This window comes from Octodon degus, unplaced genomic scaffold, assembly GCF_000260255.1.
Source record: "Octodon degus isolate 3935 unplaced genomic scaffold, OctDeg1.0 scaffold00293, whole genome shotgun sequence".
Taxonomy (NCBI): domain Eukaryota; kingdom Metazoa; phylum Chordata; class Mammalia; order Rodentia; family Octodontidae; genus Octodon; species Octodon degus.
The window spans coordinates 526,581-540,861 of NW_004524869.1; the positions used below are offsets into that span (position 1 = coordinate 526,581).

Consider the following 14,281-nt stretch of genomic DNA (forward strand, 5'->3'; position numbering starts at 1 on the left):
GCAGAAAATCCTACTCTGAACAACTACTTTGAAAATAACCATGACCATCATGGTAACCATTGTTAATCTCATTATTTTTTGAAATTTGAAATTTGACATTCTGTATTGTGGAGCATCATCCAATGCTTGACCTCTGACAAAGTCATCAAGTTTGGAGAATCTGCAAAGCTGAGCTTCCTATAGATGTGTATCCACAACCTCCCTGGGAATTGTTACGCTTATGATTCACATGAAAGAGAGCACACAATCACCAGAGGTTTGGGTATAACTTAATTAAGTGCATAAAGTTCTTGACTCCTTGCCTCCTGCCTTGTAAACATGCAAAAAGAGACAAGCCTAAGCCAAGAATATTTAGCAACAACAAGGAAGTTTAGAGTCCAGATCTTCAGGTAGTGAGAAAGCACCTTGAGAGCTGAGCATTTTGGTAGGGCAGAAAATAGAACAGAAAGCACAATGGTTGATTAAGTTTCCATGACTAACTACTCTTAGTTTATACTGTGTACTCATATTAATCAAAATTTAAATTGTTTTTCATTTATAGATGAAAAACCAAGTCTGTTAATCTTGCATGAAGAAAGCTTATGTAATCACTCATGTATAAATAAAGGCTACTGATTTTGCTCTGGGTTGAAGAGACAAACTCGACTTCCCTCCTAACCCCACTACGTTTCTCTGAGTCTTTCTTCTTTGCTGCCCGCTTTTCTCTCTCCTCAGGTTGTTGTGCCCTGGAAGCTGAGGCTGGACCTCGGCTCTGTATCACTGTTTTTTTCTCTTTAAATGTACAAAAAGATAAAATTTAATTAAAATTTTAAAAATTAAAGTTAGATCCCTGATTGCATATCAAGGCTGGCGAGATAATTCAGCAAATTAAGTGCCTGCTTAGGCAAGTACAGGGACAGGGTTTGATCCCCAGCAGCACATGCTGTGCTGGCATCACCCCTGGGTGCACAGAACAGCCACCGAGACCAGGCATGGTGGCTCATGCCTATAATCTCAGTGCTGGGGAGACTGATCCCACCACAAGTTTGAGCTGTATAGTGAAACCCTACCAAATATATAAATTTAAAAAGAGAAAGAAAAGAAAAAGTTGCAAGTAAATGCTGGAAAACTAAACTCTCAAAAAATTAACATCAGCATACTAAAATCTTGCATGCTAGTTTCAAATCATCTAGAAATTTCCATATGTGTATAGATATTACATTAAGCCATACAGAATTTAAAAAATTAACAATTGGTATAAAACATGACTTAAATGTACAAAAAATAAAATTTAAGTCTATAAAAAAGTTAATATAATTTCAATATGTCATTTATTTTTCTGTCTGCATGCACTAATAACTGAGACTTTAAAATTTCATATCCTAGATGCCAGGCCCATTTTATTTTGAAGTAATAGGTTTGAGATAAGGGCCAGAAATAAGTAGTTTTTAAAGTTCTACAGGTGACTTTAAGTTGTAGCCAATAATAGCTTTAGACAGGATTGGAGGTTTGTTTGTTTTTTAATTTGAATTATCTAGATACACATCTTCCTGCTCTCAGAAATAGACCTAATCCAGCCCATGTTGTTTTTGAGTTTCTCTAGCTACAGTGATAATCTGTTGGCTCAAAAGAAAATGTGTTTGAGGTTTTTAATGTTTGGAGTCTAACTATGGTTTTTGTTAGGTCATTTGTGCTGGGCATTATCACCTTGACTCTTATTATTTTTGTCACCAATCAAATAAATAGAAAAGCAACTCTAAGGAGTTAAATACAGTTTCCCAGGATACTGAACATTTATAGGAAAGAGCTTTTCATGGGGGTCAGTTTTTTCAGTAGGGAAAATCTGTAATGTATTTTTGCGGAAACAAAGTGAATTAAGTTTATTGTACATTAGGCTTATTCTTGGTGGCCTTAAATATATGATCTTATTAAACTTTTTGACAATTCCCATTACGTAGATACATTCATATCCCAATTTTATGTCAGACAATTGAAACTTAGATAGGCAGGACCATACAGGTGGGAAATGATGGCATTAAATTGATAGTCTGCAGCCCCAGCATTAGAGTATTAACCTTTACTAGCAATTAGTTATTACTATACAGTTTTCCCTTACCTGCTAAAAATACCTCTTTGAATTGAAATTTATGCCTGAGGGTTGGATCAGAAGATTTGTTCCTCTGTTCCTTGCAGACTAAATTGCAAGCAATAAGAAGGAATTCTTTAATGATTTTATACTTAAAAACACTAATATATTGGAAATAAATGATTTATATAAAGATAAAGTTGATCAAAGGCATGAACACAGAAAAATTACATGCTCTCCAGGGTTCTGCTTACCTGTCATTCTATCTCTCTGTGAGGCAAATGTTCACAATCAGTGAAGAGTTAAATGTTAAGATGCTGTGTGGAAAACACTATCCAAGCTATTGTTAATTTCAGATTTTCTCAAGTTGAATGACCCAGAGATAATCTGTGCTATCTTTTCCTATAATTCCTCCTTTAGTTTGGTTCTTCAATATGATTCTGCTTTAATGCAAAATATGTCACATCAAATATCAACAAATTAAGAAATTAAAGTGATAACAGGAAGGAAAAGCTACTCTGGCAAAAATGGTGTTTTTGATATATACTAAGAAGTCTTGCCTCTTTGGGGCCAGTGAGATAGCTCAGCAGTCTAAAGCACCTGCTTAAGCAAGCTTAGGCAAGTGCAGGGACTGCGGTTCAATTCCTGGCATCATATCCCACACCAGCCCACCCAAACGTCATCTGAGCCAACCACAGGAAAAAAAAAATGCCTCTTATATTACATATTGAAAACCAGGTCACATGCAAATACCATGAAAACATAAGCTTAGAACATCTGACTTCTAATAATAACAAAAGTCATGATTTTATAAAGTTTTAGATTAAGGAAACATACCCAATACCTTACATATGCCATTGATACAGACATTTCTGCTGTTTCCACCTTCAAAGCAAGGGGTTCCATCAGTGACAGCATCCAGCATTTTTTCAGAAAACTGGCCATCTATGGGTCGGCAGTAGAGCCCACAAGGGTTTGCTGAAGTGAGAAAAGTTAGCTTTAAGTTAGCTTCTTTTCTCAGCGCCTTTCTCCCAGAAATCTTTTGTACTCAGGACCCACAAGTGACATTTAATCTGGTATTTTTTTCCCTTGCTGAAACAATACTATGATCTAGATGTGCTTTTCTTTCTTTCTTTTTAGTTAGGAGTTTTAAAATTAATTAAATTTAGATCACTTTAAAATGCTATTTGCTATTAGTTACAAATAATGAGATCTTATTAGGACCTTAATGTAACATCAAACTGTCACACTACTCTTATAAAAACAAGACAGTAGGCCTCTAGTATTAACCAAGAAGATACATGAGAGCAACCAGTGATGTAGGATTCCAGACAAGCACCATGTCTTCTCACTGTTGATGGCAAAATACGGGCCTCTATAGAAGAGATATACTGTAACATGAGGTTGGTTTATAACATACGATTACCATCTCCAACAAATATTTTTGCACATTTTCAAGTTCAAGAAATACTTGGACACAGATTGATGGTCACAGAAGACTTGCTTTTTCCCCTTGAAGCTAAAGTAACCTGCTTATTCCATGTGGTTTTTCTTTAAGCAAAAACCTGGAGAATGTTTCCTTCAGAGTTCACTTAGAATTCTCTTTGGATCTTTTTTGTGGGGAGCAGGCTCACGGATACCAGCTGTAAGGCCATTTGTTATGGGTCCTTCTGAGCGTGGACAGGCACCAATTGCAAAGATAGAATGCATAGTGCTAACCATGTCTGTTCAGGGATCCAACTATCCAAGCGGAGAGGGAATACAATTATAAAACACACAACTATGTTACAGAGCACAAGTTCTGATCATTTGACTGAAACTGTAGAAGACATCGACATTAATCACATCTCTTCAAAGTTTAAAAGAGAAAGGTAAACACAAATGCAGAAAATTAAATGATTTGATATTAGGCAACCAAAAAAAGACAAACAAAATCAAAATAAATTGAACATTCCAGTGGGCACAGTACAGTTGAAAAGAGTCAGAAGACTGCGGAAAAAGTACAACTTGAGGTTCCTGTGTATTTCCTTTCCTGGCAGCATAGTTGGCCCTGTCACTTCCCATACTAGAGCACAAGTACCTGTAGGGAGTCAGCTGGGAGCTGCTTGTCTCTCCCAGGAATGAGAATACCCATCTATGTGCTGAATGCAGAGAATGCATTAACACTTTGCATTGAGCTTTAGATTTCAGATTTACTATTCTGAATTTGTACATGTAATACAGAAAGGAAAGCTGCCCTGAGTAACACTGGAGCTTTTATTTTTCTTTTCTTTTAAAGAGAAAAAATAAAAATAACAACAAAAAACAGATTCAGAACAGGTTAGTAGAAGAGTTTCACTAATTATTACACTGCATATTGCCTTTGTAGTAGTAATTCAGAGTACAATATAGAGGCATGGTATCTTTTTCAAACAATATTACCACAAATCTTTCTTTTCAATGAACTAAGAGAAAATAGCTATATAACTTTTTCTTTTCTTCCTTTCCACCATCACAGTTTAAAAGAAAAGATAAACTATGATGGAGCTTTTCTTTAAAAGTTGTCTATTTCAAAGGTGCTGGTAAAGGCCAGGACTGGGGGCACGTAGGATGTGAAATTTAAGACCCTGGATCTTGATTGATTTTATAAGTGGATCCTTATAGTGAATGATCCTCTATCCAGTAACTAGTGTAGCAGAATGGTGCTAGAATGGTGACATTGTAGTATTTGTCATCAAGTCCTAATGTTTGTCTTGATATAACATGTGTGTGTTGTTTGATCAACTCTGAAGAATAAAGCAATTCAGAGATGTTGTTCTTGCTTATATAGTGAATTAGAAAGAACTTGTTTTGTTAAGGAAACAGCTATTATAATATTTTAATGTTATTTCTTAAATTTTGTTTTGCTTTATCATCATTATCTTTTCTTTTCTTTCTTTTTGTATTTTAGGGAAGAGTCTACAGGGTGTTCAGGGTCTCACTACTAGATCAGACTCATAGTGATCCGTCTGTTTACAGCTTCCCAATATCTTTTCAAAATCATAAGTACTTTATGCAGTCAGTTTTTTCAGTACCTATTTCATAGATGAGAAATTGAGTACAGCAATATTAAACTTTTCAAGATCTCTCTATGTATGGCAGAACTAACCCATCACATGTTTATTTTCAGAATGCTTGCTAACTTCTGACCTACAGACACAGTTTTCTTTCTCACATAGAAAAAATTTTTGATTAATTCTTTAAAGTAATCACTCTTCAGATTAAGAGAAAATGTTTTATTCACAAATCATAATAAGAATATTCCCAGGAAATTTGCTAACATGCTATTTGGGTCCCATTTTAATTCAAGATCCATTCTCTCATGGAGCATAAAGTACAGAGAAAAGACTAGGTCTGGTGCCATTTATTTCTACAGGGTATATTTAAAAGTTTTATTTCATGAAAATCTAATATTTCCTTGAGAAAGTGACTTAAATCACATTACAAATCAGTTTCTTCATCTAAAAGATGAGGATAATAATAATACCTATCTTGCAAGGTAATTGTGACAATAAAGACAGATTTTAGTCACACATTCAGGACTACACTGAGTATAAACATAGTACATGTTCAAGAAGCTACAGGTATTCATCTCTTCATCACAAACGCATCTCCTATCACAAAGTCAAAGAATTGTAAAGGTCCTTGTAAGTAGCCTTTACATTCTATGCTTCTAAAAGATGTATAACTTTGGCTCAATTTTTATTTCAAAATAAAAACAAAAGCAACAAAAATTTCCAAACTTCCTAAAATGCTCTCTTTTCCTGCAACTTACTTCAATATAGACACTATTAAAGAATTATTTGTTAAATTAATGATTTGCTTTGCTATTTTCTAAATACCTGCTATCTTGTTGGTTTAATGAAAATAATTCTAGCTCCTACTCAGACTGTAAGTGGTTCCATAACTTTCTTTTGCTACGCTTATAAACCTCAGTTCAAGATGTTCCAGTTGTACAATAACTACTAAGGTTCTTTGAGTTCTACAATTATGAGACTAGGGTTTTTAAGGGCTCTTCAATGAAACTGCATGTCCTCATGGGCACTCAAGGCATATTTGTATGTCTTGTAGCTGAATTCTGAGGAGTCATAACTTGTTGAGGCTTGAAAAGCTCAAGAGTCAGGAAGAACACAGCCTGTAGAAGGCTCCTTTACACATCAGTGCCATTAGATCCATAGGGATTGAAACCCCATCTCCAAAACTTTCCAAGCCTTCCTACTCTCTAATCAGCACAGTGGACTTTTGGGAGGGATGACATGGTAGATACCATTAAGCATTCACTGTGATTGTTAGCCAAACATTACTCCCAAAAAAGGCTTTTAATCCACTTCTACCAATCAATTAACTGACATGACAGTGATCAACAATGTTAGAGAGAAATTTTTCAATCAAGCACCAAAGAGATCTTTTCAATTCTAAGAGATTATCAACTCAGGTAGTCTTATAAATGAATACTAACATTAGCGATGGAAGTCAAAGAAGCTCATGGTGCAGTGAAAGAAATGGACAGACCAAGGAAGTTGCATTTATGTAATGGAGTGCTTGCTGTGCAGTCATCAGGAGGAATGATATAAGCCCCCAAATCATGATCTCCTTCACAGTGATCAAGAAAGCTGCAAAATCTGCAAAGATGATTCTATTGTCATACAAAAATGTTAACAATGGTTATGTCTGAAGAATAGGCTAAGTGTGGTGGGACATAGGAATTTATTTTCATTTTGTTTCATTATGTACACCTGAATTTGTTATATTTCTTTAAGCAATACTGTTCTTAGATAATAAAACTTGAATAATCTCCTATTCTCTGTGATAATCTTGACACATCCCCATGAAGAAAGGTCTTTTTAATCTCTTTCCTTTTTCCCAAGAACAGGGCTAGTAATCCTCTAAGGTTAGATAGTTTAATTAATAAGCATTGCGTATAAAACACAAATATTTGTTGAATATAAGTGCAGTGGTCTATACAATCTTAGGAACATCTAGTAAGTAATCTTGGGGAAATAAGAACCTATCACAGAGCCTCCACTATGACTTTGGAGAGCACAGGGGTGCCTAAGGCCAGAGAGAAAGCTGTGCTTGAAGCAGCCATTGCAAACTGAAGGTTGAGTTCTGCTTAAGTAGCTTTAAGGCTGAGCATAAAAATCTGCTCCCCCTTTGCCTTTGTTTTAGGTTAATGATAGTAATGGATGATATTATTTCTCAGTGATAATCAAAAGAGATTTTCTGTTCCAAAGGTCAATCCTGTGTATTCTATCACCTCTACAGCATTGGATATTATCTTTGTCTCACATTTATCCATCTGTTCTGGCACATCCTTTCTGACATGTCATGAAATTCCTCACCTCATTTAGCTTTCCAAAGCTTTCAGGCCCATTTGCAATTCCACTAGGTGAAAGCACTGCAACCAATCCATTGGTGATCTCTCACCCTCACCCTGCCTGATTAATCCTCTCAAAGGAAACTCAGGTAAGTCAATGGTATTAAATCAAATGCTGCATGTTCAACTTTGCTGAAATAGGATAGCTCAATATTTTTGGATAATGATCTAATAGAGGAAGTTACAAATTATGAAAGATTTGAACAGCTATTTTTTACTTTATTGCCTCAGATCTCCTTAGCTCAAGAAAAATCTTTCTTGCCTCATTCCTCGTTCTAATCATAACACATAATACAGATATGATGGTTTCTGGTGTTAGCCTGTAACTAATGATCACAGATTCTTCTTCCTTGTCAGGGGAGAACGTGTAACTAGTTCTGACAGGAGCAGTTTTGCCAAGCCTGCTATTAACATTCTTGAGCTCAGTTAGGTCCCTAAAGTGCATTCCTTAGACACTTGATTTTACTTTTTACCCTTTTCTGCTTGCTCTGTCCCTATGAAATGTGGGTTTCTGGCTCAGGGCTGGCTCACACTCATTCTTAATGAAAGCATTCCTATTATCTTGACTTTCATGCTATTCCTTGCCCACCTGGAATGGCTTTGAATGCTTCCTCTTTTTCTTTTTTCATTAGATTCATGACTCATTGTCAGGAATCATCCACTGCTTCCTTGGAAGCCTCTTTGAAATTGCTCCAAACTCATAATGATCTCCTGTTCTGAGTTTCTGCCAAAATCGCAGACAGTTCCACATGCTCATCAATGCAATTAGTACCTGAATATCTAAATGTGCCACGCACCGCTGAGTTGCACCTCATTTGCTTTGAAGCAAACAATATTGTTTGATAAACTTCTCTTTCATCTTGCACACAACAGAACAGAACATATTCAGCCTTCAACATTTCCTCCTCGGTTTGCCCAGAGCCATGCTACCATCATCTAAAACGTAAAAGCATCCTGATGTTTGCATTCCTCTCTGCGGAAATGGGGCATCACAGAAACCCACAGGAATGCGGCCCCGAGGTATACTGCACAGCTACTTACCTTCATTAAAAACAGGAAACCAGTGGTAGAATTCGTTCTTGTAGGGGATGGTGTCAAATTCGCTGCACTGCATCTGTCGAAACGTTGGTACATCGGTGCGGCAGGGGCGGACATTGCACAAGCGATAGCGTTTTCTTTCTCCAGTACAATATTTCCCTCCAAACTTTGGTCTAGAAATGAAACACATAAGCTGTTCTTTTAGTTCTCTGAAAGACCAACATTTTCTTTGAAAAGTCTGACCGTGCCTGTGGGTTGATGAACTGTGCTCCTCTCTGTTCTCACCCTCCACTATTCAATAAGTCCTTCCACCTTTACAAATTGTGTTTGTGTGTTTCTCACCAACATTTCAGTCCTAAATATACAGCTGGCTCTTCTGAAATAGTTTGTAATCTCTTTCACTTGTTTAGCCTGGATGTCTTTTCTCCTTGTATGGAAATATTTAAAAGGAATCCACTTTTCCTCTCAAAATCTGTCTCTTCTCTGATTCCTATTTAGCAAGTTAACAGTGGATGGATTGCAAGATTATTCACTTTTTGACTTGCTTGAACCCCAGAGTTGATCAGGTCCCTGGCTATTAATTACATTTTCATGTTTGTTTTCCCTTCCTCAATCCCACAGTCTTCAAATAAGTCCAACACTTATCTCCATTTCTTCCTTCCTTTGCCTCCTTCTTCATTGACTCACTAATAGTAAGTATTATCTGGTTAATTTTTTAGATTATCTTAACTATATTATTTTTATTTTTATTTTTATTTTTTTGCTCCAAATGCCCTCATGGCTGGTTTGGCTGGCTGGAGAGTTGTGGGGATCGAACCACAGCAACCTGAGGCTGACAGCTTTGTGGAAGCAGCCACTTAAACTACTGAGCTAAGGCCAGGCCCCCACTATATTAGTTTTAAATTTAATGTCATCCAGTGGTTTCAGCTTCAAATCCATTCTTACCATGTACTCAACTAAAATAAAAATGGATTGAAGAACTAAACATTAAAAGAGAAACACAAAGTACCAGAAGTCAAAATAGGCAGATCTCTTGAGTCATATGCATAGGCAAGGTCTTTCTGAATAGAACCCTGGTTGTATCAGAAATAGTACCAAGAATCAGTCAATGCAGGCTGGGGAGATAGCTCCTTGGTCTAAGCACCTGTCTGGCAAGCACAAGGACCCAGGATCCATCCCTGGTACCACATACCATGCTGGCCATGGAACCCCAGGTATGCTGTCCTGGCCCCAAAACTGAGCATGGTGTTGCATGACTGTAATCCAAGTGGTGGGGAGACTGAGACAGGAAAATCACTACAACTTAAAGCTGAATAGTGAGACTATGTATCAATAAATAATTCTAAAAGAAAAAAATTAAAAATAATTAATCAATGCAATCATAGAAAATTAAAAAGCTTCTGCACACAAAACAAACAACCAACAGAGTAAAGAGACAACTTACATAATAGGGAAGAATTGTCGTTTATTCCTCAGACAGAAGAATAATAACTATACTATATAAAAACTGAAAAGAAATAGATCCCACTACAAGAAACTCAAATTGGCAGATGAAATGAATAGATACTTTACATAAGAAGTATATGAAGCAATGTTCAATACTTCAGTAAATAGGCAAAAATATGAAGTAATGTTCAATATCACTGGCCATTCAATAAATGCAAATTTAAACAACACTGCAACTTTATCTTATCCCAGATAAAATGGCCACCATCAAAAAAATCAAATAATAACAAATGCCAGTGAGGCTGTGGAGATGAGAATATAAACTGCTACAACCACTATGGAAACCAGTATGGAGATTCCTCAAAAATGAAAACTAGAAATTTCATTTAACTCAGGTATTCCCTTTCTAGGTCCCCAAAGCACATAGCAGCACAACTCATTATAGCCAAATCTTCCAAGCAGCCTGTATGTCCACCAAAAGATGAATGGATAAGGAAAATATGCTCTTTACATGTGATGGAATACTATTCTACCACAAAGATAAACTTGAGCAATTTTTAGGGAAATGAATGCACTTTGAGACCAAAATGTCAAGTGAAATAAATCAGATATACAAGCCTAAATATATCAGTGTTACTCTTTTATGAAAACCTCAAAATACAAAAAGCAAAATAAAAGATAGATAACAAAGTAGAGAACTGAATCTCAAATGGGAACAGAGTCAAGAGATGGAAGAAAGGAAGAGGGAGGGAAGAGAAAGGAGATGAAAAAGAGAATGAAGATGTTATATACATGTACAGCCTTCCCACAATGAATGTAAACATTATGTCCTACAAACATGTGCTAATAAAAATGCTGTAAAAGCTAACTTTATTCTAAAATAGATTTTTCGTGACCCAATCCATGCTGCATGCCCCGTAAAGTGCTAAGGAATACTTTGGGTATAGAAAGATCTTAAACATTTAATAAATGAATAATCTTACATTAGAATACATTTATGATTCTTTGTTTCCTTCACAGTACACTTAGGATGCAACAATCTTTCCATCAAGAGTATTTGAAACAGGAGAAGATAGTACAGTGAAATTTGTCATGGAGATTTGGAGGAATTATGTATCCTTTGGGAAGGCTCCCAGTGCTACACATGAGTTTTACTCCCCTTTTGTGCATGTGAATGAAGGGCTGTGACTATTATGGCAGAGCAGCATAATAGGGTCAAAAAATGTTGCATCTGATCATGGTAAAGCCAAGATTTGTACCCATATCTACCTTAATCCACAGCCTGAGCTCTTATCTACCATGCCATACTGGGTGACTATGAAGCCCTTTGAGACAGAGATCTGGAATCTTCATAGACCAGCTAAATTTTAGGTACAATTTTTTTTATTTTTTAGTATTTAAAGAGAACCCAAATTAGAATGAAAACAGAAAAAAATACAGATAATACAGAATTTTACTTAACAAATAAATATGAATTTCATAGTATTTGTTTTAATGCATAGTGTTGTCTTCCAACCAGTTATTCTTATTGCCACATACATGAATGTAAAATTGGAAGAAGAAAAAAGAAAGAAATACATACGAAATTAAGAAGAGAAAAAGTACAAACAATTGAAAAAAGGAAACAAAAGAATTTAAGGATTGTGTGCTCCTTTCCATAGACCAGCAGAAATGCATAGTCCAGTTGTCCAAACTATCCTGGTTACATATTTAAAGAAATCTCTTTCCCCCACATCCTCTCCTGTCTTTCTCCTCAACTCAGTAACTCTTTCTTTTTGAATAAGTTCATTCCCTTTTCACAGTGTCCATTGGACCCTTCAGATTCCATTTTTCTCTTTTAGGTTCTCACACTAAAGAGACAATATGATGTTTACGCATGTGGGTCTGATTTATTTCACTTAAGAGTATGGTCTCCAATTACATCCATTTATGAACAACAGATTCAATTTGTCCTGTTTTATAGTTGAATAATGTGTAAACATATTACATCTTCTTTATCCATTCTTCAGTTGATGAACATCTAGGTTGTTTCCAGGATTTAGCTATGACAAATTGTGCTGCTGTCAATATGGGTGCACATATATCACTGTGGTATGAGGTTTTCACTCCTTCCAGAAAAATACACAGGTGGAGAACAGCTGGGCGGAATGCAACCTCCAGTTCTAACTTTTGAAAGAATCTCCACATTTATTTCCATAATGATTGTACCATTCTGCACTCCCATCAACAGTGGAGAAAAATTCCTTTTTCTCCACAGCTCCTGTAGCATTTGTTATAGGCTGACTTTTTTTTAATGTACATGTTACGGGGTCTCACTATGCAGCTGCAACTCCTAGTGACCCTCCTGTTTTCAGCCTCCCTAGCACTGGGATTACAAGCATGCACAACCACACCCAGAATGTGAGACTAGCTCAACATGCCCAAGCCCGGGGCCAGTGCAGATGTGCTTGCAGATGTCCACACCTTGATCCCTGTGCTTGTGGAAGCAGGCATTTAGTTCACTGAGCTATCTCACCAGTCCTGACTGACTTCTTCATAGTAACCATTCTTTCTGGGGTGAGAAGGAATCTCAGTGTTGTGTTAATTTGCATTTCTCAAATGATGAATGACGTTGAACATTTTTTCATATATTTACTTTCTATTTGTATTTCTTCCTCTGAGAGGTGTATATCCATCTCAGATGCCCATTTTGAGTTGGGTCTTTAAATTTGGAAGCCTAATTTTTTTTTTTTTTTGCTAATTCTTTATATGTTATAGATAGAAGGCCTTTGTTGGAGGGACAGTTGGCTATAATTTTTTCCCAGTTTGTGGGTTTTCTTTTTACTCAGAGATTTGTTTTAAACTGCAGAAACTTTTCAGAAAGATGAGATCCCAGTTGTTGATTCTTTGAAGTAGGTCTCGTGCAATTTGGTTTTGCTTCAGGAACTCTTTATCTACCCCTATGTCTTTAAGATTTCTAATTTCCATGTATTTAGGGGAGTTTTGTGGTTTCTTTTATCATTTTATTTCCAGTTTCACTGCACTCTGGTCAGATAATATGCATGGGATAATTTCTGTTTTCTTGCATATACTTAAGCATGATATATAGACTAGTATGTCGTCTATTTTGGAAAATGTTCCATGTGCGGCTGAAAAAATGTGTATTCAGCTGTTTGGATGGAACACTATGTATACGTCCACTAAGTCCATTTGTTCCATGTTCTGGTTCAGTTCTGCTACTTTTTTTGCTATATTTTGTCTGTTTGACCTATCTTGTTGGGATAAGGGTGTATTAAGGTCTTCTCTTATGATTGTGGTATTGGATACTAGATTTTTCATATCCATTAAGATTTCTCTTATATAGTTGGGTGTTCCCATGTTTAGGGCATAAATATTTATGACTGTTAACTCTTTCTTTTGTATTTTTCAAATAATCAGTATGTAGTGGCCTTCTTTATTTCTTTTGATCATTCTTGGTTTGAAGTTGAGACTGTCTGAGAACAGGACTGCTACCCATGCTTTTATATGAGGTGCTGGGGCATGTAGTATTGTGTTCCATCCTTTGACTTTCAGCCTATGAATTTTTTTGTGAGTTGTGTGTCTTGTATATAGCATATTGTTGGATTGTGTTTCCTAATTAACTGTGCCAGTCTATTTCTTTTATTTGGTGAATTGAGTCCATTTACATTGATGATTATAATTGATATGTATTGAATTATGATTGACATGTAATTTACCTGCTGTTGTGTACACCTTTGTGTCCTGTGTTTAATTGTTTGTCCTATTTGGTGGGTTCTTTCCATTCTCATTCATGGAGTTGTGGTCATTTTGGTCTCTCTCCAGAATATTTTTTAGTAGTTTGTGTATGGTTGGCTTTGACATCATGAAATTATTTAGTTGTTCTTTGTCATGGGAGTATTTCACTTCTCCATCAAACTTTTTTTCTATTTTATTTTAGTTTTTTTAATTTTATTGAGGAACAAATGTCAATGAGATGCTTTCCAAGCTGATTAATAGGACATTTTCAATAATTAATACATTGCACATTGTTATCTTCTCAGTGATCATTCACAGCATAAGAAGCAGCCAGGACATCCCATCCAAGTACTACTACTACAAGTTCTTCCTCTTACTGAACCAAGCAAAAGCAGTCGTACATCTGTCCTAACTATTCTGTATATACAAATACAAAATGGTCCTTCCTCTGTATCCCCCCTCTCCAGTTCAGTCCTGTCAGAGATGGGTATTCTATTAGCATCTAAATATTATAGGTGCTTGAATTCAGCAAAACAATCCAACACAGTCCAGTAGTCCACAATGGTAGGGGGTTGTCTGCAGACAGGGGGGTTGTTGACTTG

The 14,281-nt window shown here is 36.1% G+C and overlaps 1 protein-coding gene across 2 annotated transcripts in view; it reads right to left on the reverse strand.

Moving 5' to 3' along the window:
- Positions 1-14,281, reverse strand: part of Adamts12 (ADAM metallopeptidase with thrombospondin type 1 motif 12) — a 402,762-nt gene that overhangs the window by 138,480 nt on the left and 250,001 nt on the right. For both annotated transcript variants that reach the window (XM_023707482.1, XM_023707481.1), the window contains exons 12-13: positions 8,502-8,671; positions 2,910-3,043 (exon numbers count right to left, since the gene is read on the reverse strand). In XM_023707482.1, coding sequence (XP_023563250.1) covers positions 2,910-3,043; positions 8,502-8,671 — 304 coding nt within the window. The remainder of the gene's footprint in view (positions 1-2,909; positions 3,044-8,501; positions 8,672-14,281) is intronic.